Source organism: Doryrhamphus excisus, linkage group LG16 (assembly GCF_037039965.1).
Source record: "Doryrhamphus excisus strain RoL-2023G ecotype Guam linkage group LG16, RoL_Dexc_Guam_v1.1, whole genome shotgun sequence".
In the NCBI taxonomy this organism is placed as follows: domain Eukaryota; kingdom Metazoa; phylum Chordata; class Actinopteri; order Syngnathiformes; family Syngnathidae; genus Doryrhamphus; species Doryrhamphus excisus.
Genome location: NC_136372.1, coordinates 1,485,284 through 1,510,388, shown reverse-complemented (window position 1 = coordinate 1,510,388; position 25,105 = coordinate 1,485,284). Strand labels below are relative to the sequence as shown.

The 25,105-nt window shown below is 48.3% G+C and overlaps 5 protein-coding genes and 1 long non-coding RNA gene across 12 annotated transcripts; 4 read left to right on the top strand and 2 right to left on the bottom strand.

Moving 5' to 3' along the window:
• Nucleotides 1-111: 111 nt before the first annotated feature.
• On the bottom strand, nt 112-11,249 carry rundc3aa (RUN domain containing 3Aa). 2 transcript variants are annotated; one of them, XM_058048906.2, is made up of 12 exons: nt 11,103-11,247; nt 10,364-10,605; nt 3,664-3,779; nt 3,458-3,591; nt 2,600-2,685; nt 2,433-2,522; nt 2,222-2,302; nt 1,991-2,156; nt 1,762-1,919; nt 1,578-1,691; nt 1,388-1,494; nt 112-637 (listed from the first exon to the last, which is right to left on the bottom strand). In XM_058048906.2, the coding sequence occupies exons 2-12, from the start codon at nt 10,468-10,470 to the stop codon at nt 495-497; spliced, it is 1,302 nt and encodes a 433-aa protein (XP_057904889.1). In that variant the 5' UTR covers nt 10,471-10,605; nt 11,103-11,247; the 3' UTR covers nt 112-494. The 2 variants fall into 2 exon arrangements, with proteins under 2 accessions (XP_057904889.1, XP_078653635.1); XM_078797509.1 differs by having other exon boundaries at nt 3,458-3,779; nt 11,103-11,249.
• zwi (zwilling) lies at nt 4,079-8,862 on the top strand. Of its 2 annotated transcripts, none has more exons than XM_078797301.1 (2): nt 4,079-4,585; nt 7,230-8,862. In XM_078797301.1, the coding sequence occupies exon 1, from the start codon at nt 4,215-4,217 to the stop codon at nt 4,461-4,463; it is 249 nt and encodes an 82-aa protein (XP_078653427.1). In that variant the 5' UTR covers nt 4,079-4,214; the 3' UTR covers nt 4,464-4,585; nt 7,230-8,862. The 2 variants fall into 2 exon arrangements, with proteins under 2 accessions (XP_078653427.1, XP_078653426.1); XM_078797300.1 differs by having other exon boundaries at nt 4,079-4,860; nt 6,729-8,862.
• Nucleotides 4,880-8,862, top strand: LOC144901877 (uncharacterized). The gene is made up of 2 exons (XR_013630017.1): nt 4,880-5,862; nt 6,729-8,862. It is a non-coding gene; the product is annotated as an uncharacterized LOC144901877 (long non-coding RNA).
• rnf113a (ring finger protein 113A) lies at nt 10,815-13,388 on the top strand. Of its 2 annotated transcripts, none has more exons than XM_058048915.2 (10): nt 10,815-10,991; nt 11,116-11,195; nt 11,257-11,346; nt 11,430-11,537; nt 11,650-11,759; nt 11,837-11,943; nt 12,006-12,095; nt 12,171-12,261; nt 12,326-12,432; nt 12,499-13,388. In XM_058048915.2, the coding sequence occupies exons 1-10, from the start codon at nt 10,886-10,888 to the stop codon at nt 12,564-12,566; spliced, it is 957 nt and encodes a 318-aa protein (XP_057904898.2). In that variant the 5' UTR covers nt 10,815-10,885; the 3' UTR covers nt 12,567-13,388. The 2 variants fall into 2 exon arrangements, with proteins under 2 accessions (XP_057904898.2, XP_057904897.2); XM_058048914.2 differs by having other exon boundaries at nt 10,818-10,991; nt 12,168-12,261; nt 12,499-13,387.
• Nucleotides 12,645-17,892, bottom strand: strada (STE20 related adaptor alpha). Of its 3 annotated transcripts, XM_058048913.2 has the most exons (13): nt 17,731-17,892; nt 17,327-17,386; nt 17,065-17,122; nt 16,322-16,350; nt 15,239-15,341; nt 14,994-15,115; nt 14,810-14,918; nt 14,627-14,750; nt 14,374-14,545; nt 14,144-14,248; nt 13,815-14,071; nt 13,699-13,741; nt 12,645-13,152 (listed from the first exon to the last, which is right to left on the bottom strand). In XM_058048913.2, the coding sequence occupies exons 2-13, from the start codon at nt 17,336-17,338 to the stop codon at nt 12,997-12,999; spliced, it is 1,290 nt and encodes a 429-aa protein (XP_057904896.2). In that variant the 5' UTR covers nt 17,339-17,386; nt 17,731-17,892; the 3' UTR covers nt 12,645-12,996. The 3 variants fall into 3 exon arrangements, with proteins under 3 accessions (XP_057904896.2, XP_078653636.1, XP_078653637.1); XM_078797510.1 differs by lacking the exons at nt 12,645-13,152; nt 13,699-13,741; nt 16,322-16,350 and having other exon boundaries at nt 13,772-14,071; nt 17,731-17,864; XM_078797511.1 differs by lacking the exons at nt 12,645-13,152; nt 13,699-13,741; nt 16,322-16,350; ... (1 more) ...; nt 17,327-17,386; nt 17,731-17,892 and adding an exon at nt 17,004-17,028 and having other exon boundaries at nt 13,772-14,071.
• Nucleotides 17,834-24,647, top strand: ddx42 (DEAD (Asp-Glu-Ala-Asp) box helicase 42). 2 transcript variants are annotated; one of them, XM_058048904.2, is made up of 18 exons: nt 17,834-17,953; nt 18,681-18,891; nt 18,979-19,129; nt 19,219-19,265; nt 19,907-19,943; nt 20,273-20,425; nt 20,578-20,682; nt 20,759-20,878; nt 20,953-21,129; nt 21,219-21,347; nt 21,441-21,540; nt 22,037-22,084; nt 22,156-22,253; nt 22,370-22,646; nt 22,764-22,990; nt 23,285-23,395; nt 23,507-23,614; nt 23,689-24,647. In XM_058048904.2, the coding sequence occupies exons 2-18, from the start codon at nt 18,683-18,685 to the stop codon at nt 24,127-24,129; spliced, it is 2,538 nt and encodes an 845-aa protein (XP_057904887.2). In that variant the 5' UTR covers nt 17,834-17,953; nt 18,681-18,682; the 3' UTR covers nt 24,130-24,647. The 2 variants fall into 2 exon arrangements, with proteins under 2 accessions (XP_057904887.2, XP_057904888.2); XM_058048905.2 differs by lacking the exons at nt 17,834-17,953; nt 18,681-18,891; nt 19,907-19,943 and having other exon boundaries at nt 19,044-19,129.
• Nucleotides 24,648-25,105: the final 458 nt, after the last annotated feature.

Here is a 25,105-nt window from a genome sequence, read left to right as displayed (position 1 = left end):
TAACGGCCACTAGAGGGCTCCAAAGGGCACCTGTCCACTTTGTCCAATTCACGTGTTTGCTGGTCGCCTACAGATCACACACACGCATGCGCACACACACACACACAGACATCATGTAAAAGGCAGTTTATTGCAACACAAAACAAAACAAAGAAAAATCATTTCAGGCTTGAAGCGTAGAAAGTTAGCGGCTGGAACAGGAGGTGATGTCCTGCTCGTGTGTGTGTGTGGTGTGGTCACGTGACTCGTAGCACATAGCGTCAGGCCGCTAAGCCTCCAGCGAGCGCATCCAAAGCTGTTGGTTTGGTTTCCTTTGTTGTTTGGATGGTGGCGTGTCACCTTGTAACTAAAAAGACGGCGGGGAGCGTATGCGAGGATAAACACCACAATTCCTGCTGTACATTCAAGAGAGACGTTGGCGGGTCACAGCATCACCAGGCAGAGAGGGGGGCGGCTTCGGGGGCGGAGGTCGTGGGGGCGAGGGTCGGGGTCTCCTAGCTGGGGGAGAGCGCCGGGCTGGGCTCTGCGCTGATGTTGACCAGACACTCGCTGGACTTGAGGCTGGTCAGGGACTTGGAGCTGGGCAGCGACGCCAAGGAGCCGCACAGGCCCAACATGGAGGGGGTGGTGTCCTTGCCTGCAGACGCGCCACAACACGACACAACACAACAATGGAGGACAGGACACGCAGCATAGCATCAAGGATGCTTTTGTGTAACAAATAGCTGGACTCTTTTGAATGCTAAAACTACTACATCAATTTCCACTCAACGAAATAGCAAGTCATGCGTTGACGAGATAAGAGCCACTGCAGGAAGTACTGCACACAAGAGGAAGTCAAATAAGAACGACAAGGAAATCTCTAAATGCTAGCACGTGAGGCTATGTTATGTCATCTTTTCTCTTATTAAGTCAAGTATATTGGCAAATAAGCGTGTAAAGGTGACTATAGGGGTGCTATTTCATGCCTGGAGGGCTCTAATAATGTTTTTAATCTTTCTTCTTTCTATGCTCTTAATTACAAAAATGTTCAATTCATTCACGGAAATGAACCTCATCAGGGTGGGGTCTGAAACCAATTAAGTCGTTCCTCGTTCATCACGTTTAATTGGTTCCAACTCCGACCACCATATTGATTTACACAATATAGTGTTTAATGTTAATACATGGAATATTTTCATAGTTTTAGCATAAAACCTGTTTATAAATATGTTTCTTAACATTATTAGAGCTCTGTAGACATGAAATAGCACCCCTATAGTCACCAGATCCAGTAGATTGCACTGTGGTGGAAAAAATGTCATGCGCTCCCCTGCCACCCGCAGGACTGGAGTGGGAATATGGGAATAAAGCTCCGTGCCGGCGGTCAACATGAAGGTGTCGTTACCTGCTGAGGTCCAGGCGGCGTCGCCATTGTGCCTCTCCTCGGTCCTCTGCGAGTCCGAGTTCAGACTGACTTCGGCGGAAAGTTGCTCCAAACTGTGGAAACTCCTCCTGGATGATGACGGAGCAACAAAGATGAGCTTTCAGCTTTCAATACCGGCCATGTTCTTCCTCAGGAGGATGTGACGGACTACCTGCGGAAGAGCTGGACGCCGCTTCGGTTGTTGGTGACTGAGGACCACTGGCTGATGAGCGGGATGGAGAGGTCTTTTCCCAGGTGGGAGGAGTCACAAGGCATGAGGGAGGAGCTAGAGCAGAGAGAGCGTTGGAAACGGAAGCAAAAGGTGAGATCTTCACAGAAGACGAGCGCTCGCTCACAGCTGAGCCTGCAGCTCCAGCACGATGGCCTCCAGCTCCTTCTTCTCGCGCTGACTCTGCACCGTCAGCTCATCCACTTTGGCCCTCAGACGCTTGTTCTCCGTCTCCACGTTCTTCAGCTGCGACTCACGGAGACGCACCAGCTCCTCCAAATAGCCCTAACGAGGAAAGCACGCCGGTGAGGAGACCAAGCACGTGGAGAGCAAAGCAACTCAGCAGGTAGCGTCACCTTCTGAGCGTAGACGATCTTAAAGCGCTGCTCCATCTTGCGACACTTGTTGCTCCAGCTCTCCTCGTCGGTCACCAGCGGGATGTAAGGATGCTCGGGAACGCTCTCCTCGCTGTTACTGCTGTCCACGCTGCGCCGGTCCTCGTCGTCGCTCAGGCAGTCGTAGCTAAAAAGAGAGAAGAGTTGAGGTAACGCTAATGCTATGCTAGCAGTGGCGTCGGCGGCCCCCACCTTTGGGTGAACTTCAGGTAGGGAGTGTAGTCGATCACAGCTGGAGATTTCCCATCCAACGTTTCACCCTTCAAGCAGAAACTGTGTGGAAAGTTGGAACGTAATCGCTAGCTTGCTACTCCTCAACTTCGGGATGAAGATACGTATGCTAGCAGCTAACATGTGCGGGGTCAGAGGTCAGAGAAGAAGCGGGTTCTCCAGCCACACTCACCTGAAGTCGATGGCGCTCAGCCCGATCAGCATGCCGGTCAGGACGGTGGCCTCCTCCCTCAGCATGATGGCGCCGTCGTCGTAAAACCTCCTGCCGTGGCGTTAAATCAAGACGTTAAAATGTGAAATCATTTGCTCCGTGCCGCACCTCGGAGAGTTGGGCCTCGCCTGGTTGTTCTGGTGTCCCTCAGGGCGGTGGACACGTACTCCGAGAGACGCTTCTCCATCAACGCCACTCGGATCCATGCTCGACCCTAAAGGCGGAGGACGGAACACTGTGGCACCGTGCAAAAAAATCTTGGTCCAGTATTTGATGTGACTTTTACTCAGTGCAGCCATCCCTCATTTAAAGTAGGACTCCTCTTTTATAAAACAAAACCTGTTTAGGAGTTTCTAAATACACTTTTTCATATTATTAGAGCCCTCTACACCAAAAATAACACCCCTATAATCACCTTTACACTCATACTACCCAATGTAGCAGACATAAAAAAAGACATTCATTCATTTTCTACCGCTTATCCTCACAAGGGTCGCACGGGCGAGAGGCGGGGTACACCCTGGACTGGTGGCCAGCCAATCACAGGGCACATATAGACAAACAACCATTCACACTCACATTCATACCTATGGACAATTTGGAGCGGCTAATTAACCTAGCATGTTTTTGGAATGTACCCAGGGAAAACCAACGCATGCGTTGGAGATGGCAGAGATGGCCGAGGGTGGGATTGAACTCGGGTCTCCTAGCTGTGAGGTCTGCGCGTTAACCACTCAACCACCGTGCAGCCAAATTAAGACATTATCGATGTAATATACACCCAAAATGGTGCAAGCATTTTGCAGTGGCTATTGTCTCATAAGTGTAATGGAACACTACTGACACCTAGTGACCAGTGTCAAGTACTACAGTCTTTAAATGAGTCTTCTCAATGCCTTTTATTTCCATTTTACTTCAACTATCGATTTTTTGTGCTTGAAAGGCAGAGGATTTTACACAAAACACAAATTTTACAAAAGTTGTACCTTGGCTCTCGACGCGCTGATGTTCTCGATGTTCTCGATGCTGGCGATGCAGTTGTTCTGCACCTTGCTGCACGCCAGTCGGATGTACTCCCAGAAGCTGCGCTGTCCGTCCGAGCTGAACCAGCTGCCCGAGCCTGGCGGACCACAAGAGGGCGCCGTGAGAACACGCTTGGGACCTCCCCGGCCGTGCGTCGCGGCGGCGTTACCTTTAAAGCGGTGGCTGAGGATGTGCTCCAAGATGGCGGCAAAGTTGATGAACTCCTCCGCCGAGTCGTCGATGGGCTCGGCCGTGTATTTTTCCAGAAGAGTCTTGACTGAGAATCTAAAAAGACACACGAGGAGAAGAGTTTAAAAAAAAGTTAGGATGCAGCAGATGCGAGAGGTACCCGGTGGACAACACGGTACTGTATTGTAGGGGGGGGGTCCTTCGGTGGCGTGAACCACGCCATCTTATCACTGAGGTCACCCCAATTGTCTTGTGTGCCACACAATGCACCCCTTCATGTTGTCATGACAACAATACAATTAACCCCCTGTCTTTGCAGGCTTTGTGCAATTCTGTGTGGCCCCCCCAGCATCAAAAAAAATGATCAGATCCTTCCCTCCCCCTCGTCCGAGCTATTTAGGGTCAGTTGCAGCTTTAGTTTAGTACTCGGGAAGCATCCGCCCCTGCTGCACCCCGAAAAGGACGGTCATGCGGCGTGCATGCTAGGAGACGGCGTCAAAGCACCAGCTCGGGCCGCCCGCCTCCGTCGCTATGGGCAACACCAGCATCACCGAGGGGAAGACCGCCCTGGCAGTGGGAAGCACCTCCATCGCCAGGGGGAAAACCACCGTCTCCATGGGAAACTCCTCCATCTTCCGAGGAGTGACCACCACCTCCATGGGAGACTCCACCATACAGAGGCAGAAGACCACGGTGGCTCTGGGACGGGCCAGCTTCAGCCGAGGAACCACCACCACCTCATTCAGGAAAGCGCTCATGCCCAAGCGGAGGAACACCTAAATGGAGCGCACCCGGGGGGGCGGCGCCGCGGTCAAGAAAGACTCAAAGAGCGAATGGGAAACCACCTTCACATCCAGCAGGACCTCCTTCAGCAAAGGCAAGGTTTCGCTCCTGAGGACCAGGTACGCCATCTCCTGGGGCAAATCCTCCATCTCCTGGAGCAGATGTACGCTAGTGGTGGGGAAGAGCGGCGTAGCGGTGGGGACCACTTCCGTCACGCGCGGGGAGACCGCCAGCTCCATCACCACGCTGACGCTCACCCACGGGACTAAGAGCGTGTCGGTGGTCAGGACCACCCTGAGGCGGGGCGGGAAGACTCACAGCAACGTCTACTGGAATTTCCACACATGAATCCTGCACACAGTCACTAAAAATAAACTCTGCTCTGTGGAAGCAGGTCAGTAAAGACGTGTTTGAGGGTGGTGAGGGGGATGACATGTTCAAGTCCGTGTTCGGTCTATTGTTTAGAAGATGCCTTAACTCTGCTTGCTTCGTGGCGTATAAGCGAACGGAGAATAAAAACGAATTTGAATGAACCACACACCAAACCATCGGCGGCGTTTATTCGCCCGGCCATGAACAATGGTGCGGAACGCCGTGATGTCACCTCAAGATTCCCAACAATGTCCCCTTTAATTGTCCGGCGGGACAATCGCGTTACTGTCCCGGTCCTTCCCCCCGCCCTCCAAATAGGCAGCGGCCACCTACGGCCCCCTCTGTCCATTCACGGCGCCCCATGGGTGGTATGTGGCCTGGCCGAGCCCACGTCCAGCAGCTCAACGGAGGTATTATGCGAACCGGGGGTCGCGCTATCCGTGCTTAGCATTCCGGTGGGCTCGGCGTCGATGTTACTACTGCGTCCGAGGGCTTCCAGAGCGGGCGTGCGTGCTGCATGAGCGTGCCAAGCTCAGCGTCCAGTGAGCGCTGGAAAAACGCCGCCGTCGATTCTGGGTCGGGACGCCGAGCTTGGCCTCAATGGGGAACACCAGCTTCACCGAGGGCAAGACGGCCCTGACGCTGGGCAACACCAGCATCAAGAGGGGGAAGACCAAGCTGGCTATGGGGAACTCATCCATCTCCAGGGGCAGGAGCACCACCTCCATGGGCTCCTCCACCATCACCAGCGGCAAGACCAAGATCTCCCTGGGGGGCGCCTCTTTCAGCAGGGGGACCACCACCACCTCCTTTCGGAAAGCCATTTTCCCCAAACGCAAGACGCTCTAAGTGAGGCGGGGGGGACCTCGTCTTGGCGTGGACCAAAACAAAAAGAACCCTGGGGGGGGGGGCAACCACGACAACATCTGCATCCGGTCCTCTCCGGCTGGCAACACTAATTGGATTAAATTCTCTTCTGGAACTTTGACTTTTATGGGCCAGGCCGGATTTGCCAGTCAAACAGGTCAGTGGTGTCCGTTTTCTGTGAGACCCAAATCAAGAACCAGATGCTTCCTGGTTGACAGGTCATGTGATCGCCTCAAACTGCCCCTGCTTAGCTTTCATGGAGTTCATGGAGTCTTAAAATGTCATAATGTTCTGCTAGAGCTTGTGAAAGCCCATTTGGGACCGATCCCGAGGGATGGGGTTTCTTGACTTGTAAATAAAAAGTGGAGTGGGGGTTCTACTGTTACGAGTGACCTCCAGATGAGCAGATTTAGGGTTAGGGTTACACATCAAAGTCCATGCAGCAGAAGAGCAACATGTTCTTGGTACCATTTGACACTGAAAAACAACAGCTTGTCCTTCTGACAAGATTCTTTTGTGCCCCCCACCCGCACCCCCACCCCACTCCACTCCACTCCAACTCTCACTCAGCTTGGACCAGCGCCCGGCCCACTCACACATGACTTGAAATGCCCTCTTGTTCTCCAGCCTCGCCCTTCTACTGTACCCAGGAACCTCCAAAGCCATAACACAATTCGTTCCGTTTGTCTGTTCCAGGGTCAAACCGCAGCCAACACATGCCATTATTAAGTGATTCGGCAGCCAGCGTGCAAGGATAGTGTCGCTCTAGTCCTATCCAGTCTTTGAGCAGGAACTAATGAAGCCTCCTCAGAAAGCCAAACATCTTCTCAGACAGATCTAGCCCATCTAGACTTCATAGATCTAGAGCGGCCCCATCCTATCTAGTCCAGTTAGGATGGACTCTCTCACTGAAGTTTTAGAAAAAAACTTTCTAATCAAGTTTCTCTTCACTCTAAAGTCAAACGCCAATCATCTCCTCTTTCTTTCTTCTCTCTTTCCCTTGCTTCCGTTCTTCCTTTCCAGTCGCATTAGCAGCAGATCATGAAGCAGCAGAGTCCACCGACAAGGTGGGCCGTCTGAGGAGACGTCCGAGCACGGAAAGTGGAAAGAACAAAACGAAAACGGAGAGCGAGAATTAATGGCTGATGAATAATTCAGGGAGGATACTTTGGGTGGAAGCCAGATTGAAAGTGGAACTTCAGCGGGGTGTGTCTCCCAGCCATGCTTCCATCTTGCCCCCCACCCTGAGCGTCTTGGCAAGTGTTTGGTGGTCAGAGGACGTGTGGAGGGATCAAACGTACGGGAATTGTGGGAAAAGCTGCTCGGATTAGGAACTATTCAAATTGTTACCTGGCAGAAGGTGGACACCCCCTCAAGATGTTATGGTGCATCAAAACAATAGCTTGGCATTATTCGGAATGGGTTCATCCCGAGGAGCATGCTGGGAAATAGGCTTCTTTCCAACCTCCAGCATCTCCTCTTCTCAGACCGGTGACGTCTCACGTCCTCCTTTTTGTTTTCTAGGTCCGTGCCGACGCAGCTCCTCCTCCCCTGGCGGCCGACGCCATGAGAGGAAATAAACAACACAAACAAAACAGGAACTAAACGCCCAAAAATCAATCGTGCCTCCGTTCAGTGAGACGGAGCGCAGACGGCAAGTTGCAACAACAACAACAACAACAACCGCCGCCCCAAGATGCAACTTGTTGCTAGCGGCAACAGCAGAGCCCAGTAGATTAGCAGGGACTGTGCATGATCAAGACCAATATACTGGATGTTGTCACGCTGCCTGCTATTCTTCTTCCTCCTCCTCCTCCTCCTCCTCCTCGTCGTCCTCCTCGCAAGGCTTCTCTGCTTCCTGGTGTTTCATGATGTCAACAAACGTCTTTCCGAGCCCTGCCTCATATTCAAACGGGCCAAATCCACCCTAGAAGACACCAGCGTGGTCCAGGGGACGCCCGCGTATTCGCCATTCAGCACTCGTTACCACGCTAATTTGATGATTTTTCATGGCGATGGCGAGAAAACCTGCCATTTTGTGCCCATAATCTCCAAAATTAGGCCTCTATTGGTAGAAACCAAAGCGCCTACCCTCACTCACGGTGCAACAAACAACACACGGACTATCAAAATAGATGCTATAACTAAACTATACTCTTTGATACGAGTTCAGAACCCACAAGGCATGCTGGAAAGCACATGTTACCCAGCATGCCTTGCAGATGCGTATCGTTTTGCATGTGTTTTAGCGTTTTAGCATTTATTTCGATAGCCGTTGTCATTGCAAATAAGACAGCACTTCCCCAAGCAAATTGTTCGAAGAACGCAGCCCCAGCGAATAACAGGGATGGACTCTACCTAGTAGACCTCCACCAAGGCAAAATATGACATATTTGGATTAGTCCCGCCTCTTCCGTGAACCAGAATTAAGATTTGAGCATTATTTACATAGAAATGGAGGAAAATTGTGAAGAAAAGTGTCTTTAGCAGTCATGTTTGTGGGCCCCACCCGTCCACAAATCCTGTCAACTAATATTTAGATAACCTCTGTGGCTAACCAGAAACCCCCCCAAGTTGGAACGAGACAAAAGGTGTCCCCCAACAACGGTTGGTGATGTTCTGTTAATGAAGATGATAAAAAGAGAGAGCAGATATTGTACGTATTATAGCTTGACAAATAATGTTAACCCAACACTAACCAAAGTCCGCTAAGCTAGCACGACATCCTTGAGGCCTGAGGAAGTAGGCCACATCCCCGAGTCCTGCACCATCAAGACGACAGCCGAGTCGGGACCCTCACCGCCGCCGCCGCCAACTACTTGAATCACCTCTGACCTGGATGGCGCCGACGACCCCCTCCCTCTGAAACCTCCCGACTGTCGCTCATCGGAAAGTGGAAAGGAAAAAGTGCAGTAATCAATACTGATGGAAACGTGTGCGTGCTTTGTTTGTGTCTCGTCCTCGTGTATTTTCCGTTATTAAAACCCAGTCAAACGTCGTCTGAGGTCAGTCGCTCGTCGTTTTCTGTCAGCACCGCTAATTTCTTGTCATTTTGTGAGAGCTTTCTTTTTCTTTTGTGTGCCTCGCTGTTTGTAGCGCTAAAATAAAGAAGGAACGTTGGACGTACTGGAATAAAAAGCTCTTGATGGCGTGTCTATTTTGGAGTTTTGTCGTTCTTGGGAGGGCATGTTTATTTTTAACGCTAATTACTACAGAAGGCGAGCCTGTACGGTTCAAAGCGGATTTATCGTTAGCGTATCTACTGTTTAGCAAAGACAGAATATTCACCATCATGGATACCTTTCAGGTATGAAGGGGTGTCCAAACACGTCCACATGGGGGAAAATGAAAGGATGTAACTTTGCCATGTTGATATTTTGGAAAGCAACACATGCATAAATGCTAAGAACTCATGTAGATAGATTTCACGAAAGAAAATGCATATCAGCTTTGTCATATTGCTGAAAAAGTATATTATTAATATATTAATATGCTCTTTTTGACACATTTTTTGTTTTAAAAAATTCCAAATATTTCAACTTCAGCAATTTTCTTCTCTGAATATTCTGACTTTATCCTCACAATATTTTGACTTTATTCCCATAATGTTACAACTGTATTTCAAATGACAAATCTATTTTCTTTTTTTTGTTTCCCAAAATATTGCAACTTTTTTTTTTAAGAAAGACTTTATATTTATAGTTCAACTCTATGCTATCAAAACATTATTTTTCTCTGTGACTCATAATAATTTTAAATAACTCTTAATAACTGCTTGGGTCAGGCGGCCATGTTGTTGACTTAAGGTGGGACCTGTGACGTTCCAAGTGGAATGTTTTCTACTTTCCAGGGGTGCTGAATGCAGCATTAGCCCTGTTCTGCCACTTCCTCACTTCCGGCCAATCAGCTTCCGGTATCCTAATAGGTTTCCCCCACCAGCCTGATTGCATGGTCTGAGTGCAGTTCTTCTATCTTGTGTCTAATGAGCTTTTTCAGTTTGTTGACCGGATGTTAATGACATCACAGCCCCTGTCTACCAAAAAGCGACCCGTGCTAAGATTTGTTCTTTGCAGCTCCAGCTTAGAAGGCCGTGTGTCATCACCGCAGCAAAGCAGGCCTCATAAAAGGTGATGAGATGTCCCACGTGAAGGTCCTGTATGTCGCGAGGCACAAAATGAGGGATGCACAGCATGGAGAGGCGTGACCTCTCCCCCCCTGTGGCATATGATGATAATGATGATGATTTATAGGATGACTGCACATCAGCTTCCGTGCGGACCGAGGACGAGAAGGATGGGGTGGGAGGAGTCCTTGCACGCCCTTGTCCCGTGGAAGCAGACACTGGACATCACTGTGATGGATGAGCAAACTAAAGCTACCTTTCTTGTTCAATAATCTTTCCTACAATGTGAGTAATTAATGCAAAAAAAGGTTTGTGCAGGTGAGCTTTTAATGGAACCTGATTCGCTAGAAATGTTTAGTTAAAAGGAAAGCAAATGGCTGACCTTTGGGAGTAGGAATTGCCATTAGACGCTCCTGTAAAGGTAAGGTTTTGACCGGTAGTTGACTAGATGTGGCCTTTATTATGCATTACGTCACCATTCATGGTTTCTTGGTGGAATAAAGGATGATTATGATGGATGCACGTCGTGACATACCTGCACACCGTGATGAGGTTTTTTCTCTCCACGCCGACGCTCCGGACAGACGCCTTCTTCGATGTCAGACCCATAGCCATTGCTGTGTGCACGCAGCCGGGCTCCATCCATCCAGCGGCGGCGCAGGGGGGGCCTCTCGTGGTGTCCGCGCCCAGGCCGCGACCCCTCCTTCCGCCCGGCCCTGACGAGTCTGACGAGCAGGCGCTGTCCTCTGCGGAACGTCGCCGATGTAGAAGATGATGCTTAGGAAGCCGGAGGACGAAGCGTCAAAAAATACAAGGTTAAAACACACCGTTTCCGGTTCTTCGTTTCAAAATAAAATTATTTCTACTTCCGGTGTCATGGAAAAGAAACATTCACGTCCTTTATGTAAGACATGTGTTTGTATGAAACATCATTAATCAAATATAAATAGCACTACAATTACATCAGAGTTTACACCAGAGGGCGACAAGCATTAATCTGAAAAGAAGTCATCCGGGACGCTAGGGGGCGCTGTGTTTACCTAAAGCTGATGGCAAGATGGCGGAGGCAGAGAAGCCGAAAGATGGTCCTTGCACTTTCTTGTTCAAAAAATCTACAAAGAAATTCTCAGGCCGGAAAAGACAAGCCAGTGACAGCGATAAAGGTAGCAGTTATTCCTTTGCCTACGGTTTTTATTTCCTCTACAATGCGTGTCTTGCTCGACTGTGGTAAATAACGTGACAATGTATTGTTTTCAACGTGGTGGTCGTCTTACCTGCGATGTCCAGATGACAACAGTGGCGAAGACCAGAGCTCTGTGGTCAGAAGGGACACGAAAGAAAAACGAATTAATCCGATGATTCAAAAGGTAACTATTAGTACTAGCTGGACGTTGTGGCAGAACTATATCATATATCCTTTGTATGCAGTCCAAGAAAGTGGAGAAGGCTTTATCCTCCAGTGAAAGTGAAGACAATGAGGACAAGATAACTGTGTCCTACAAGTCCTCCCGCTCGGCTGTGAGTTGACATTTGGCATTGCTTGTTATGGAAATAGTGAAGAAGTTTTGACTGTTGACTCACCTTTATTATTACCTTTTCAGAAACCAGAAGGCCCGGACGACATGGGGGCGACGGCGACATACCAACTGGATACAGAGCGGGATAAGGATGCTCAGGCCATCTTTGAGAGGAGCCAGAAAATCCAGGAGGTACGATAGTGTGTGCTATGCTGTTCCCCTAGCAATAGTATTTTGCATTATCATAAAGTACTTCAGTGTGAAGACATTGTGTGACTAAAATGGACTTGCTGGATGATGACAGGAGCGGGAGGGCAAAGAGGACGATAAAATCTACCGTGGCATCAACAACTACCAGAAATACATCAAACCAAAAGACACCACCATGGGCAACGCGTCCTCAGGCATGGTCAGGTGAGCAGCGACGTGGTCGGCATTCTTACCGCTATTGTGTAGCAAGCACTTACCTCCTGCTTTTCTCCTATGAACAGGAAAGGCCCGATCCGAGCCCCTGAGCATCTGCGAGCCACAGTCAGATGGGACTACCAGCCAGACATCTGCAAAGACTACAAGGAGACGGGCTTCTGCGGTTTCGGAGGTAAAGGAGATGATTAAAACGGCTGTCTTGCGGGAGCTTTGATATTTCTGTTCTTATCTCAGACAGCTGCAAGTTCCTTCACGACAGGTCCGACTACAAGCACGGCTGGCAGATTGAGAGGGAGCTGGAGGAGGGCAGATACGGCGCAAATGGTGAGCTCGGTCTTCCTTCTGTGAAAGCAAACAAGTGCTTTCTCGTGGAGTTAATATTGTGCTGTCATGTAGAAGACGAGAACTACGAGGTGAGCAGTGACGAGGAGGACCTGCCCTTTAAGTGCTTCATCTGCAGGGAGTCCTACAAGAATCCCATCATCACAAAGTAAGCGGCTATTTTTCCGGACGGCATCAGTACTGCAAAGTTCTAAGCCGTCCACTCCTACAAGGTGCCGCCACTACTTCTGCGAGGCCTGCGCTCTGCAGCATTACCGCAAGTCCAAGCGCTGTTACGTGTGCAACACTCAGACCAACGGCGTCTTCAATCCGGCCAAGGGTGAGCCCGGCAGAACCGAGCTCGCACCGCACACGGTCATGTTTCACGTTTGTGTTCTATTTTCAGAATTGATGGCAAAGATCGAGAAACGCAAAGCCGCCGGCGACCTGCCGCCATCAGATGAAGAGGATTAATCTTCCCGTGTTGTCTTTGTACATTTTTGAATAAAGCTGTATTTTGTAGGAAAGAAACATCTTAACCGTGCGGTCCTGTCAGGTGGAAACGTGACTTTATTGTCAAGTTCAGCTTGCAGCACAAAGCTTTGTCCTGGCTGTCAAGCCAATGTAACATTCATGCACACGGCAAGTTGGGGGCATGCATACGCGGGTGGACTGCTCCAGAAGTTTTCAAGTTTGAGGTGACTACTTGCAGTCAGAGGTTATAACGAGTGAGCGTTCGAAGGATCTTCTCAAGCAAACATGAGTAGAAAGCCGGGGGCAAAAACCTTCAAGAGACGTCAAAAGCAGCAAGATGGCCGTTGGCCAGGCCTTAACCTCCAAGTAGAAGAATGTTGATTTCTGTACATGCAGCTGAAACGTCTCATCACGTCTCTCCTCGCCAATATCAGAAGTCCCAGTCGTCCACATCCAGGTGGCTAAGACCCGATTCCAGACTGGCCAGTCCAGATGGGAACGGCTGCGGTTGGGAGCTCTCAAAGCTGCTGATGGGCGCCGCCGGCCTTAAGAGCTCGGGCAGCACCTCTGAGGGACGCCGCTTGATCTGAAAAACACAGCGTGAACACAGTCAAACTTCAGTTTTCAAACACCCCAGTTTTCATATGACTTGGTTTTCACCAAAATTGGTATTCATACGATAACTCGCCCGTTTGCTCTACATGTGCTGACTCACTACCTGTGCATTTTTTTATACAGTGTGTCTGCTAAATAACCCACCATGGGGCCAAAAAAAGCTGCAAGTGCCAGCAATTTAATACAATATGATGAGAAAAAATATTGAATTCAAAAAAGGCATCCCGTCCCCTGCCCAAAAAAAAGTCTTCGAGTAAGGATAAAAGTTGCCTTAAATTTTCATTTGTCCACTTCATTGGTCCTTTATAATTTTCCACATCGCTTTCTGCATGTAAAACATAATTACAGTATTCCCTACAATGTTTTTTTTAATACATTTTTTGGGTGTCTGCAGCAGATTAATTGGATGTCCATTTTTTCCTATGGGAAAAATTGCTTCCGTTTGGTTGGACTTTTTGTAATAAATCCAAATAACAAAACCCCAAGTATCACATCTAAAGACAGCCATCGTACACACCTGCTTGAAGAAAGGGTGACCTATGAGGGCTGAGGCAGATGGTCTGAATAAAAAAAAAACAGAAACATGTAGTCAGATGTAATCAATTCTACAGTTGACTTGTCCAAACGTCTAACCTTTTCTCCGGGTCTCGCTGAAGACACAACTCGACAAAAGCGTGAAAGTGCGGGGAGAACGTGCGGTTGTACGGGTGTCCCGCCGACGAGGAGGGGGCGGGCTCGCCATTGGAGTGACGGATTCCGCCTCCTACGGGCCCTTCGCAGATCCCGGAGTCTGCTCCGGAGCGGGACGGCTTCATGGACAGCTCCTCTGGTGGGATTGTGGTGGTGTCCAGCAAGCACGGTACGGTTCCGTTCAGTTTCTCCAGCAGCATCTGTGCAAGGAGCATGACTAGGATCCTTTTGTGTTCAAAAACATCCCAGGTGACATGACGTCTCCCTCTCACCTGCGTGGCTGGCATGTCTTTGAAGGGGACGTGTCCATTAGCTAGCTCACACGCTGTGATGCCCAGACTGTAGATGTCTGAGCGGAAGTCATAGCCCTGCAGATTCTGGGATAAAAGTATGCATGTCAAATGAATGCATAGGTGGTGCGAGTAGTGACCTCCAGTCCTGTAGGTGGCAGTAATGTACACTAAAATATGATCCTATGGCTTGGTTGCAGCTAATGTGGTACCTGCTGCAGCACCTCAGGGCTGAGCCAAGGCAGCACCTTGACGCTGTACTGCGGGAAGTCATGCACCACCTTGGCTCTCTGGCCGTGTCGGATCAGACTGAAGATGCTTCGTAGGCCCGACATGCAGACCTGGCCATCGGCTGAGATCAACACGTGGCTGGCCTTCACGCTCCTGTGTGCATGGCAGGAGAATTCATTGATAGAAAAAGATACAACAAAAGGCCGCAATGGCCGCTGTTAAGGCGCAGCTCACCTGTGCACGTATCCCATTTGGTGGATGTATTCTAGAGCTTTGAGCATGCCCAGTAGGATGTACGCGATAGTGAGCTCGCTCATGCCGTCAGGGAAATGTGTGCTGACAAGCTCTCTGGCAGAACCTGAACAAAAACCCAATCATTATGAAAGTAAAAGCAGCCATTATTATTGGTCAGCTCACCGTAGGCCATGAAGGGGGTGATGACCCACAGCTCATTCTCAGCTATGAAGATGCTCTTGTAGGGCAGGATGCTGGGGTGGTGAAATAACTTGGACACGTGCAGCTCGGCCTGTGAAGCAACGCAAACCAGGTTTCACCTCTGTGATGCTTACGGACCGAAAGTGAGCAGGATGTTGATGCAGACCTGCAGGTAGGCGACCATGTCGTTTGTACACGACTCCAGATCGATCCGTCGTATGGCCACATGCTCCCCGGTGGGTCTGTATCGGGCCCGGTTCACCGTCATCAAGTGGTCCAGTCCCTGGCCTACAACATGCATTCACAGGTCACCCAAACGTTCCGAATGGTATTGGCATTTTTAAAACACTGAGGTATCCAAATATTACAATAATGTCATAAAATGGTGCACGGAGCGGGAGCACGGCCTACCAATAACGGTGAGGAGCTGGTAGGCGCTGCTGTCAGGGAGGAAGCTGCCCATGGTGCGTCGACGTGGAAGAGAGGTCAGACTCTCCCGACTGTCCTCATGGGCCTGGACAAGGAATGCCAAAACAGGTCTGGTTCCATGTTTCCACATCATCAGTCACATGCTCAGTGTTAATACAGCAAGTGTTAAATTACACCCAATATATATTTAATTATGCTTGATGATCTGCTGCAGATGACATTTCATTTTCACACACTGTCTTTAGCCAAGAGAGAAAAGCTCAAGAGTAGCGAGACCATCTGTTAAGAGATTCTAACGTCTAAGTGTGCCTGCCCTTTGATTACTGTGTACTAACCACCAGCCAAAAAATACAGTTTAATTTGTGTAGAAATGCATTGTCCTTGCAGTGACGAGTCAACACAATCGGATGAGTGCGGGGGCTAAAACGTGAGAGTGCATGAGGCTGTGTCGCCGTTTCCACGGTGACGTCAAGGGTGTCGATCAGATACATCCGGGAGCCGAGCTGCAAACTGCGTAAGTAAAAAGGACTGACATCTACAGACCCTTGCAGAGGCCACATCGCTCATCAGTGTCGGCGGGATCGGATGGAGCGGGCGTGGCCATGCATTGCCACAGCAGAGCTCGTGAAACGTCATCCATTTACGATGCACGCGTCTGGCGACGGGGAGCTTCGCCAGCAGCCGCATCATTCAGTGATCGCATCTGTGACTAACATGCATCCTATGTGATCCCATCACAAACACACATTTGGTCTACATCCTTTTGAGCTCATTGGCAGGGGACGCATACTCCCTGGCCACAGGATTAGGTACACCTGTGCTCAGGAGATCCACATCTGCAGTTGATGCCAGATCAATAGGAATGCATGTTAGCTCCGGGTCTGAACATCCTAGCAGTGAGTGAGCACATTGCCAACCAACGGCGTGGACTCTCATGCATACTAAGGAAGTGTGTGCAGGTGCCTGGAGGCCAGCGACCGCTCCCACATACGACACGCACACGCATGCACACACACATTCACAAAAGGCACATTGGGTGTGTTGATGCGGTGACAGGACACTTACTTTCCTGTGAGAGAGTCCCTGAGCTTGCTCTGGGGTAGGAAAAACCACATCAATGACATGAAAACATGGACACACACTGAACGCGAGCAGGAGCCTCGTTGTCGGGGTCGCACAAAATTAGATCCGCCACAAAAAGCTTGCCTGTACAGCTTGAATCTAACCTTTTTATGAGCAAAGCTTATAAAAGGATCAATTCCCTAGCTGGGCCAGCAGCGTAATGGGAACGCAACACACCTAAGAAAATAGTGAGCGACGTTCTACCCTGGTTGGACAGCAAAATAAATAAAGATGTGGGAAAACTTTGTCCACCATGATGACCACAAACACCTTCAACAATATGGCATTACACAAAAATGGACCGAAAATGATGAAGCAACAGACCCAATGATGCCGCCACCGCCTGGATATCCACAAGCTAATCACCAAATGTCACATGACCACAAATAGCATCCAACCTCCACCAATTTGTCAGAAATATGACCAAAAAGGGTACAATCTACACCACCATACCCCATGGGGCTAATTAGCATACTCCAGGTTCACATTTCCCAAGTCCAGCAGGGCACAGGCATCTGCAAAAGGTGGTACACAAGTAGAACCTGAATAGGTACCACCTCGGTGACAGATGATTGTAATCCAAAGTATACATGTATAAAACGTCCAGCAACTGGTGATTGCTTACATGTGGTGTTGTGCTGTCTTAAAGGGCATTTTACCGTCTTCTGTTTTGGTTCGGGCCTCACCTCCAAATAACTCCAAATCCCGCAGGCTCTCCACACTCAATTTCTCAGATACCCAACGCTGACAGACAGACAGACGGGTTACCAACAGACAAAAAGGGAGAAAGGGAAAAACAATTCAAGCAAGAGTGAGAAAAACTTGCACAAGAAAATAAACACACGTGAAAGCAATGAATGATGATGATGATGATGATTCAGTGGCCATTATGCTGTACAAATAAAAAACATTCACTTCAAATATTGGTGGAAATTGAACTGGACTTACAAGGAAAGACATGGATCCTTTTCAGCGTAATTCACTGTTGAAATCTCGTCCTGGGAATACCTGTGAAGGTTTTTTTGTTTAAATTCTGACTCCCACAAGCTGGACGTCACAGAGATGAAACAACAATCCGTAAAAACATGAACAATTAAAACATGTATTAGTTTGACAGCACCAAAAACTCACAGCATTATATGTTAATTTGATTGGTTGTAAATATGGTTTGAAACCACAAAAAATGTCAAACTAGTGAGTTGTCGCAGCGGCTCAGTGCAGTTGTCATGGTGAAATCCGCAAGCTAGCGATGCTAACACACCCTTTTAGCCGACGCTAGCTAAAATTGCTAGCTACCTCTGTCACATAACTCCTTATTTCCTGTATTACTCACAATTAAAAGGTTATCTTACCGTACATATCAGCAACGGCACAGCAAAGATCAATGGAGCAAAATTATACTTCAACATAAAGTAAATGCACTCGCCATCCTTTGAGCGCGCCTGACAGCTAACAGTGTTGTCGCGCGATATCTACGTCACACAAAGGCCACCAAGTAGCGCACATTGATTACGCAGACGTTTTCTTCCGCAGAAGGAAACACTTTGGGGAGGTTTTTGGGACGCTAGCGATCAGGTAAACGGTTAAAAGTGTTTACACACGGGGTTATAACAAAGTGTAACATACCGATTTACTTGTTAAATACACATTAAATGCATTCTGCCGCATGCATGCAAAACTGCATACCCAGCTCGGGCCCAGTTTGCGGCCTTGCTAGCCGCTTGCTAAATGCCAATGCTACTCACTATAACACTATAACGTGATGTCGTCATAGTGTTCTTTACATTGTTATTTTGTATAAATAATAATCGCTATGAATCGCTTTGCTTTCGTCTGCTAGCTGTTTTGATGTTTTATGGCTACATAATTTTACGTCCTATCTTTTTCTCAAGGCGAACGAGCTGTCAATAAAATGTACACACATACGCGCATAATAATTATCGGATTGAGTTTTGTAGACGCTTTTTGCCCATTAATTTATGTTAATTTTCATTGAGATAAACTATTATAATAAGCATACGAGCTCTGTATGTTCATAATATATCAAAGTGAATAATTATTATCAATCAGTGTTGCTTGAAATTGTGATTACAGTAGCCGATAGTAGCTAACTGCAAGTTTCATGTTGTGTGCTTTTGGAATCGGATCATTTCTGTTTGGAATATTTGGATGTTGTAGCTCGTTTACCCCTGTCAGCCACCATAAGTGATAACTGCAACTGCATTTTCAAATCAAAGTCATATTTTTGTGTCCGTATTGTATAGAATTGAGCTAGTAAAGAGCTTTTCTTTTCACAACCAAGCCATGAACTGGAACAAAGGTGGTCCCGGTGTGAAGCGAGGATTCGGCTTTGGGGGGTTTTCACTTGCCGGGAAGAAAGAGGAGCCCCAAATATCCCAGAAATCTCACACGTCATTCGGGCCCCCCGGATCAAGCAGCGGATATGGGAAGGGCCAACTGCCGTCATTCTACAAAATCGGCACAAAAAGAAGCAATTTTGATGAAGAAAATGCGTGAGTGTTCCTTCTCCTTGCACACATATCAAATCAAGGACAACAAATGAACTTAAAGACTTAAATACCAACATGCAAACTGTAAAGGTATTTTGAAGACGACGAAGAGGAGGCCAGCAGCAACGTGGACCTGCCGTACATCCCGGCGGAGAACTCGCCTACGCGGCTGCAGATGAAATCGGGGGGCGGCTCAGACAGCGAGGACGATCCCCTCGACGCCTTCATGGCCGAGGTCGAGGTGGGTATAAACACCTGGCAACAAAAACTACTAGTCTCTGTGTTGTTCTCTAATACAACTCCTTCTTAATAAAACTCCTTCTTTCCCAGAACCAAGCCGCAAAGGACATTAAGAAAATTGAGGAAAAAGCAGCCAAGTAAGTTTTTTTCTGTATCTTTATCTAAGTAGTGTTTTTGTCATCTTGTGTGGAGCAAGAAGCGACATGACAGCATTTCCTGTCTGATACTACAGCACAAAGGAGTATTCGAGCCACCATATCAAGTGTCGACATATCGTGTTGTTGTTATGAATAAAAAGTACCCACTTACCCCCGACCCCCTGATTTGAAATATTGAGAAACTGATATTTATTAATTTATCTGTACTGTACAGACAGATGAAACCAGGAAAATGCAACAAAATGGAGAGCATACAAGCATATTTAAGAGTCAAATTGCATGTTGAGTACTATAAATATGTACATGTTGGTAGGCCTGCATTGAAATGAAAGCCTCACGCAAATAAAATAAAATATATTAGGTTGAATTGAGTTGACCAATTAACAATATCATGTCATTTCAATGAGAAGTCAATTATTCAAAGTATAAACATGTACTTTCCTCGTCTCAGAACACAAGTTTTTTCCTTTCGTTGTGTCTCAAATACTCCTTGGTGCGGTAGTTTTTAGTGTACTACCAGGTAAGCTCAGTGAGCGTGCTCAGACAAAGATGGGGGGGCTGCTTTGGGTGTATGAACGAGCCGCAGGGAAGTTTTTTTTTTTCTCCGCTTTTCATTTCAGGGGTATTCGTGATGACATTGAAGAAGAAGATGAGCAAGTGAGTGAGCCCTTCACAATATTTATTACAGCATTCAATCACATCGCTGGTCACAGTGGTCCCCCTCAAAGCCCCTCCCCTACCTGCGATATGACCATACAGGCAGCATATAGGTTGTATTTCAATCTTCCACCATGTTTTTCATGTTTGTTCTTAGAAGGACATAAAGGCATGTTATGTGTCGATGTAGCTCAGAATAGACGCAGTACGAGATGACGAATGATACGTTTCTAGTCGCCTCTGACGCCATGCCGACCGTATCGTTGTCATGATTGATTGGCTGTGTTGAGCAGCTCCGTTCCTCACCCGAGTCCTTGTGCTTTCTGCAGGAGGCCTACTTCCGCTACATGGCCGAGAACCCCACAGCCGGCCTGAACCTGGAGGAGGAGGAGGAGAATGTGGACTATGACAGTGATGGCAACCCCATTGCCTCCACCACCAAGAAAATCATCCTGCCCCTTCCTCCCATTGACCACACAGAGGTACCCTTGTCATCAAAGTAGATCCAAAAGGACAGTATCGTGGTTAACTGGTTAATATATCAAGTAACGACTGTATCGTATACTGTATATCAGTATTATCCAAACCTCTTTTCACTTACGGAAAAATGTAATGACTGCCACTCTCCCAATAGATTGATTACCCACCCTTTGAGAAAAACTTCTACAATGAGCATGAGGAGCTCAGCATCCTCACCGGAACTCAAGTGGTGGAGTTACGGCAAAAACTCAACTTGCGAGTAAGTGTTCCTCCAAAGTGCCGTTTTCTCTCTAAAGACATCCTTTGCCGTAGTGATCTCGTATTGTCATTTTTAGGTGTCTGGCGCAGCCCCGCCGAAACCCTGCACCAGCTTTGCTCACTTCGGCTTCGACGAGCAGCTCATGCATCAGATCCGCAAGTCCGAGTACACTCAGCCGACGCCAATTCAGTGCCAGGTGCCGTGACGCAGAGACGCCAGTGAGCCGTCATGGTGAAATGTTGTATTTGATGCAAAGTGTGGTGTGTTCAGGGCGTGCCCATCGCTCTGTCGGGACGCGACATGATTGGGATAGCAAAAACCGGTAGTGGCAAAACGGCCGCTTTCATCTGGCCCATGCTGGTCCACATCATGGATCAGAAGGAGCTGGAAACGGGGGAGGGGCCCATCGCGGTCATCGTGTGCCCCACCAGGGAGCTTTGTCAGCAGGTAAGGATTACAAGCGGTTCTTTGACGGTCCCCAGAAAGGCATCCATCGGCGTGAAAGCACCTTCGGTGGTTATTTCCTGCGTTTCCAGATCCATGCCGAATGCAAGCGTTTCGGGAAAGCCTACTCGCTGCGCTCAGTGGCGGTCTATGGAGGAGGCAGCATGTGGGAGCAGGCCAAGGCTCTGCAGGAGGGGGCAGAGATTGTGGTGTGCACACCGGTAAAAAGAGAGACACTTTTTGGTTTCTTCCAGTTGCTTGCTGAGTAAAGCTGGATGCAGCATTTAATTGTTTTTTTTTTTTTTTTTGGACAGGGTCGTCTGATTGACCACGTGAAAAAGAAGGCCACATCTCTGCAGAGAGTGACCTACCTGGTGTTTGATGAGGCAGACCGCATGTTTGACATGGGCTTTGGTGGGTTGGAATTATAGTGCTTCCCATACGTTCACTCGTGTAGTGGCCCGCCGTGAATACATTTGGACTGCCACAAATCGATGTGCCACTACATATGTTTTGTTTACATTTAGCACTACCCGTTTTTATTATGGTACTGTCTGTGTAGCTTGTCGTGAAAATGCTTTAAAATGCTCATTTTACACGTCCACTCACTAACAGTTTTTCCAAAGAGGTTTGTGAAAATCTTCACTGTTGCTTTATGTCCAATTCTACAAATTAGATGATGTCGCCACTGCCACAGATAGGTTGCTAGCCTCCGGGAAGCACTGCAGTTATTCATCACTCACAGTTCAAACATCGCTCCCTCACGCGATTGTGTTTTTTTTTTTTTTTTTTTCAAATTCTGGAAAAAAAATGGCTAAATGTACTGAAATGCAAATAGAGTAGATGCCAATAAGACCACCATTCCACACCCTAAACAGTTTAGTGCTCTATTCTTTGTCCCCCTTTTCAGAGTATCAAGTTCGATCCATCGCCAGCCACGTGCGCCCGGACAGGCAGAGTGAGTGCTTCTCTCTTGCCCTCATATCGCAATTAGTTTATCCTTTAATTTTGACATAATTCCCTCCACAGCGCTTCTGTTCAGCGCCACTTTCCGGAAGAAGATAGAGAGGTTAGCCAGAGACATCCTGATGGATCCTATTCGTGTGGTGCAGGGGGACATTGGAGAGGTACGTAGCGTAGCATCTGCCATGCTGTCCTCAGCTGAGGTTTGCAGCATGGTTGTTTATATAAAAAGCCCTTTACAACTCTAGCATGTTCTTAATATCTGCGTGTGTGCGGCCAGGCCAACGAGGACGTGACACAGGTGGTGGAGATGCTGCTCAGCGCCACGGATAAATGGGGCTGGCTGACCCGCCGCCTGGTGGAGTTCACCTCCACCGGCTCGGTCCTCATCTTTGTCACCAAGAAGGCCAACTCTGAGGAGCTGGCCACCAACCTCACGCAGGAGGGCTACAGCCTGGGCCTCCTGCACGGAGACATGGACCAGAGCGAGAGGAACAAGGTCATCAGCGACTTCAAGAAGAAGAATTTGCCCATCCTGGTGGCCACTGATGTCGCCGGTGAGTGCACTTTGATCTTTGTGGCGCATGTTACCGCCACCTGTAGGGCTGGAGTGGAACATCTCCGACATCATCATGTTTCAATAAAGTCATTTTCCTCCATGATCTCCATCCCAGCTCGTGGTCTGGACATCCCGTCCATCCGCACGGTGGTCAACTACGACGTCGCACGAGACATCGACACGCACACGCACAGGATCGGTCGCACAGGTCGTGCTGGCGAGAAGGGTGTGGCCTACACCCTCCTGACCGGCAAGGACACTTCGTTCGCCGGGGACCTGGTGCGCAACCTGGAGGGGGCCAATCAGGGCGTCTCCAAAGAGCTGATGGACTTAGCCCTGCAGGTTAGCCAAACAGACCAAAGTGCGTCTTTGTAGCTGTTTTTATTTCTTTGGGGCGCACAGCTAAGAGATACGTGTGTTCATGTATAGTACAAGGATTGTGGATGATGGGGAAAATTTTTTTAGTTTTCTTTCAATTGTTAGAAAGTGCCCGCAAGGCATGCTGGGTACTCCATTAGCAACTCCCCTCAACAATATAGAGTGAGATACGAGACGTACAATGACTTGTACATTATATTTAATATCGGCGAATACTTGACGTCAACAACATCTAGTTCTATTGCACCTCTTTTGTAGAATCCCTGGTTCAGGAAATCCAGGTTTAAAGGCGGCAAAGGAAAGAAGCTGAACATCGGCGGAGGAGGACTTGGTTACAAAGAGAGACCAGGATTGGGTTCCGACAGCTCAGTGAGTCGCGAAAGAGAATTCTCTTTTATTATCACTGATTCTGATTGACATTCCATTGCAATCTCATATTTCCAGCATGTGGCATAAATGAGATGTTATGGTCTCTTGCAGGATCGCAGCAGCAGTGTATTGTCTTCCATGAGCAGCTACGAAGGGTTCAGCAAGCCCACCTCTGGAGCCATGGGAGACCGCATTTCCGCAATGAGACAAGCCTTCCAGGTAGACCTCCACTACATTTTTAGAAACGCTTCCTCGTTGGTACTTGATCTGGATCCATCTCTCGCCTCATCCAGGCTCAGTACAAGAGTCACTTTGTGGCCGCGTCCGGCAACCCTCCAAAGCTCAGCACCAAGTCCAGCAGCTCCTCCGGCTGGACCAGCGCCGGCAGTCTGAGCTCTGTACCCACAGAGTCCGCCAACGGGTCGGAGCGCCCCAAAGCTTCCTCCTTTTCCATGCCCGGCTTCACCAGCGCCGGCTCCCTGAGCTCGGTGCCCGCCAGTCCGAGCAGTTATCCTCCGCCCGCCACGTCCTCGCTGAAGGACAGCTCGCGGGACAAAGCCGCCGATAGAGACCGGGATCGTGATCGCTACAGCAGCAGCCGCCATAGCGACAGTCGTAACGGGGAAGAAGGCAGGCGGGATAGAGAAGACCGAAAGAGCGAGAGGAACAGAGGAGATGATAGCTTTGCCGTCCCCGAGCCACCAAAACGTAGAAAGAGCAGGTGGGACAACTAATCAGCGCAGTCAGGAAATGACGTGTCGGCAACTTGTTTGTGTGCGACGGGAACTTTGAGCATATCAGACACAAGATGGCGATGTGGACACTGATAAAAACCAGAAGGCCAAACATCCCAAACGCAGCCACTGTACATATCCCACCACAACCGTGTTGTTATTGTCAAGAAAGAACTGATTCTGTTGTCGGCTGTCAGGTTCGATTGGTTGTGTTGTCCTGTTCCTGCCGTGCTTCCCTGCTTGCAAACTGGGCTCTTAATGGATGTTTCTGTGTTTTCACTTCATTACAAAGCAAGGCTATGGCTTAGAACACTTTCTTTCGGAATAAAAAAAAGCGCTCTGTGATGAGTTTCACTCCACGCTAGCAGATATCAGACACGGTTCTTGTATTTGAGTCTTAGTGAAGTGCCTTCCCCTGGCAGTAGTTTGTGCTTTTACAATGTTTTTTTTGTAAAGGGGATTGAAAGCTTCATTCAAAATGTGATGGTTTGATTATTAAAGAATGAAATCTAACCATGTACCTATTCTTCTGACTGTTGTCTCCTGCAAAACACAGACAGATTGCTTAATTATTAGAAAATGAAAATATTTTATAGTTAAAATATTTAGGATTTCAGTTGGTACCTCATGAGTATTCCATAAATGCCACTGTTCTGCAACTTCATCTGGTAGACCTGAATTGGCCGAGCGAATGTTTATATTTGGAAATGCTAACTGGTTAGCTTTCCAAGTCAAAAGAAGCTTGTCAGTGAAGGACACGCATGACCATCGACCCTTCTGACCAGGCTCGTTCAAGTCACATCACAAAGTCATGTTTGGAGGCAATGTAATTAGGAGTTGCGTGACACAATCAAAAATCATTTGAAAAGCTGTAATTTATTGACAGATTGTGAAAAGGTACACATTATAACGAATTGAAATGATATTGCAAAAGCGATTTTTAAAATAAAGTGGTAATACAAAACGTCAACTCCCC

Coding starts and splice junctions, on each gene's coding strand:
- rundc3aa (XM_078797509.1), bottom strand. CDS start 10,470: ATGGAGCCCGGCTGCGTGCACACAGCAATGGCTATGGGTCTGACATCG. Junction 1,920..1,990: donor AGATCGTCTACGCTCAGAAG/GTGACGCTACCT, acceptor TTTCCTCGTTAG/GGCTATTTGGAGGAGCTGGT. Junction 1,495..1,577: donor GGCGTCCAGCTCTTCCGCAG/GTAGTCCGTCAC, acceptor GTCATCATCCAG/GAGGAGTTTCCACAGTTTGG.
- strada (XM_058048913.2), bottom strand. Junction 16,351..17,064: donor GGATTTGGAGTTATTTGGAG/GTGAGGCCCGAA, acceptor TTCCTACCCCAG/AGCAAGCTCAGGGACTCTCT. Junction 15,116..15,238: donor CCAGCTCCTCACCGTTATTG/GTAGGCCGTGCT, acceptor TGCATGTTGTAG/GCCAGGGACTGGACCACTTG.
- rnf113a (XM_058048914.2), top strand. CDS start 10,886: ATGGCGGAGGCAGAGAAGCCGAAAGATGGTCCTTGCACTTTCTTGTTC. Junction 11,538..11,649: donor GGAGCCAGAAAATCCAGGAG/GTACGATAGTGT, acceptor GGATGATGACAG/GAGCGGGAGGGCAAAGAGGA. Junction 12,096..12,167: donor GGGCAGATACGGCGCAAATG/GTGAGCTCGGTC, acceptor GCTGTCATGTAG/AAGACGAGAACTACGAGGTG.
- ddx42 (XM_058048904.2), top strand. CDS start 18,683: ATGAACTGGAACAAAGGTGGTCCCGGTGTGAAGCGAGGATTCGGCTTT. Junction 19,130..19,218: donor CCTTCATGGCCGAGGTCGAG/GTGGGTATAAAC, acceptor CTTCTTTCCCAG/AACCAAGCCGCAAAGGACAT. Junction 21,541..22,036: donor CATGTTTGACATGGGCTTTG/GTGGGTTGGAAT, acceptor CCCCCTTTTCAG/AGTATCAAGTTCGATCCATC.
- zwi (XM_078797301.1), top strand. CDS start 4,215: ATGGGCAACACCAGCATCACCGAGGGGAAGACCGCCCTGGCAGTGGGA.